A 2,161-nucleotide genomic window follows, 5' to 3' on the forward strand; every position below is an offset into this window, starting at 1 on the left:
CTCCTATGAGTACGTTCAGAGACTTCTGAAGGGCTACATGAAGGTAAGTTATACTGGTATCTAAAATTGCATGTTTTATAGTTCAAGTTCAAGGAGGTAACTTGTTTTCTTGTCTTCTGTAGATAAACATGTTAGTTATTGAACTGAAATCTGAAGCACTTAAAGATCGTCACTGGAAGCAGCTGATGAAGAGGCTTCACGTTAATTGGGTTGTGTCAGAATTGACCCTGGGTCAGATCTGGGATGTCGATTTACAGAGAAATGAAGCAATCGTCAAAGATGTGCTGCTCGTGGCTCAGGGAGAGATGGCTTTGGAAGAGTTCTTGAAACAGGCTAGTATCAGCTCTGTGTATATGCATGTCATAGCAAGTCAAAGCTTTGCTGTCAGGTAGCTGACATTTGTATAGTAATCTTGTCAGTCTAAGCTGTTGCTTCAAGTGCTGAGACTCCATACTGTTTTGGGGAACAGCTTAAAGCTGTGTAAGCTTCCTCTGATGAAACTTACATTATTTGGGAAAAGCAGTCCTTGATAATGACTACAATGATCCCACCTTGTTTAAGTTTTACTTAACTGCATCATATTCTCAATATTTTTAACAAAAGCTTGAGCATAAACACAGAATCCTTGAGTAAAAAAAGTAAAATCTGATTACTGTAATATATTTTTACTTTGTAGCTATGTTGGAGCAGAAATGATTGATGTCATATCTTAAACATTTTTTTTCTTCAGATAAGAGAAGTGTGGAACACCTACGAACTGGACTTGGTCAATTACCAGAACAAATGTCGTTTGATTCGTGGATGGGATGACCTTTTCAACAAAGTAAAAGAGCACATTAACAGTGTGTCTGCTATGAAGCTGTCGCCATACTACAAGGTAGCATGGAGAACAAAACTAAAGAGTCTTCATTTAATTCTGCCTTCCTCTCTTGTTTAGTGTATATATTTGTCAGCAGGGACTATATTAACCATAAATTGGCAGACAGTTAGTTGCAAATGCATACTTTGTAACTCTCAAGCAACTGTTTCCACTAATAATTATTAGCAGTCAAACTCCTGATACTGTTAAAATGAGTATTAATGCAGTGTTTAACCTTCAGGTGTTTGAGGAAGATGCCCTTAGCTGGGAAGATAAGCTGAACCGTATCATGGCACTCTTTGATGTCTGGATAGATGTCCAAAGGCGCTGGGTCTACCTGGAGGGTATCTTTACTGGTAGCGCAGACATCAAGCACTTGCTGCCTGTGGAGACCCAGCGATTCCAGAGGTAACTTTTTAATTGCTTTGTTCTTTTCTTGCCTCCCTTGGGGGCACCCCGTGGACAGGTCTGCAACGTCATGACTTCTGTGTAACATTCTTAAGTTGAGATACTAACTGTATTCTTACCTGGTCCAGCTGGATTACAGCCCAACTGTAGAAACAAGTTCATCAAGCAAACAAATGGGGCAATAGGCGCACATAGACAACTGTGACAGAAACAGGTTTATAATAAACAGGCTGATGGACAATTGGTGATTTGTCATCATCAAAGATGATTTGGTTTTGGGTGATTTTTTTCTTGTTAGTTCCAGTGAGCTACCTCGAGGATTTTTCTGGTGCTGTGGCTGCTACAAGCAGGCTAGTTTCTGTAGCTGCAGCCTCTAGTCTCACACTTCAAACTTCATTTTCTTCCTCTTCTTTAAGTTGCTCTGGTCATCCTTACTCATTCCACACACTTACAGTCAGATCAAAGAATCAGATTTATGCATCTCTTTGGGAAGTGAAGGTAAAGTAGACCTTCAGCAGTGGAACTGATAGACTGAACATCACAAAGAAGTTAGATTTTGTTGGTTGTGACTTGAGATAGATGAAGAGCTATTTTGGGAATTTAGCCTTGTGTTCCCTAGAGCAGCCAGAACAGTTAGAGAGGCAGTGGTCATTTAGAGACAAAAATTTTGGTGTTATGAAGGCCTGTGGTTGCTACGTTCACACTAATGTACTGTGTTATTTTACTTGCAGCATCAGCACTGAATTTTTGGCACTCATGAAAAAGGTGTCCAAATCTCCACTTGTGATGGATGTTCTTAACATTCAGGGTGTGCAGAGGTCATTGGAGAGACTGGCAGACTTGCTTGGGAAGATACAGAAAGCACTGGGAGAGTACTTGGAAAGGGAGAGGTCC

General features: G+C 40.4%; 1 protein-coding gene across 1 annotated transcript in view; it reads left to right on the forward strand.

The window, feature by feature from the left end:
- Nucleotides 1-2,161, forward strand: part of LOC104525001 (cytoplasmic dynein 1 heavy chain 1-like) — a gene marked incomplete at its 5' end in the record, with an annotated part of 22,619 nt that overhangs the window by 10,097 nt on the left and 10,361 nt on the right. Inside the window, 5 exon segments of the mRNA XM_010168039.1 lie at nucleotides 1-43; nucleotides 123-332; nucleotides 731-877; nucleotides 1,101-1,267; nucleotides 1,999-2,161. The exon segment at nucleotides 1-43 is cut by the window's left edge and continues 62 nt beyond it; the exon segment at nucleotides 1,999-2,161 is cut by the window's right edge and continues 1 nt beyond it. Coding sequence (XP_010166341.1) covers nucleotides 1-43; nucleotides 123-332; nucleotides 731-877; nucleotides 1,101-1,267; nucleotides 1,999-2,161 — 730 coding nt within the window.

Source organism: Antrostomus carolinensis, unplaced genomic scaffold (genome assembly GCF_000700745.2).
Source record: "Antrostomus carolinensis isolate BGI_N321 unplaced genomic scaffold, ASM70074v2 scaffold10435, whole genome shotgun sequence".
Taxonomy (NCBI): domain Eukaryota; kingdom Metazoa; phylum Chordata; class Aves; order Caprimulgiformes; family Caprimulgidae; genus Antrostomus; species Antrostomus carolinensis.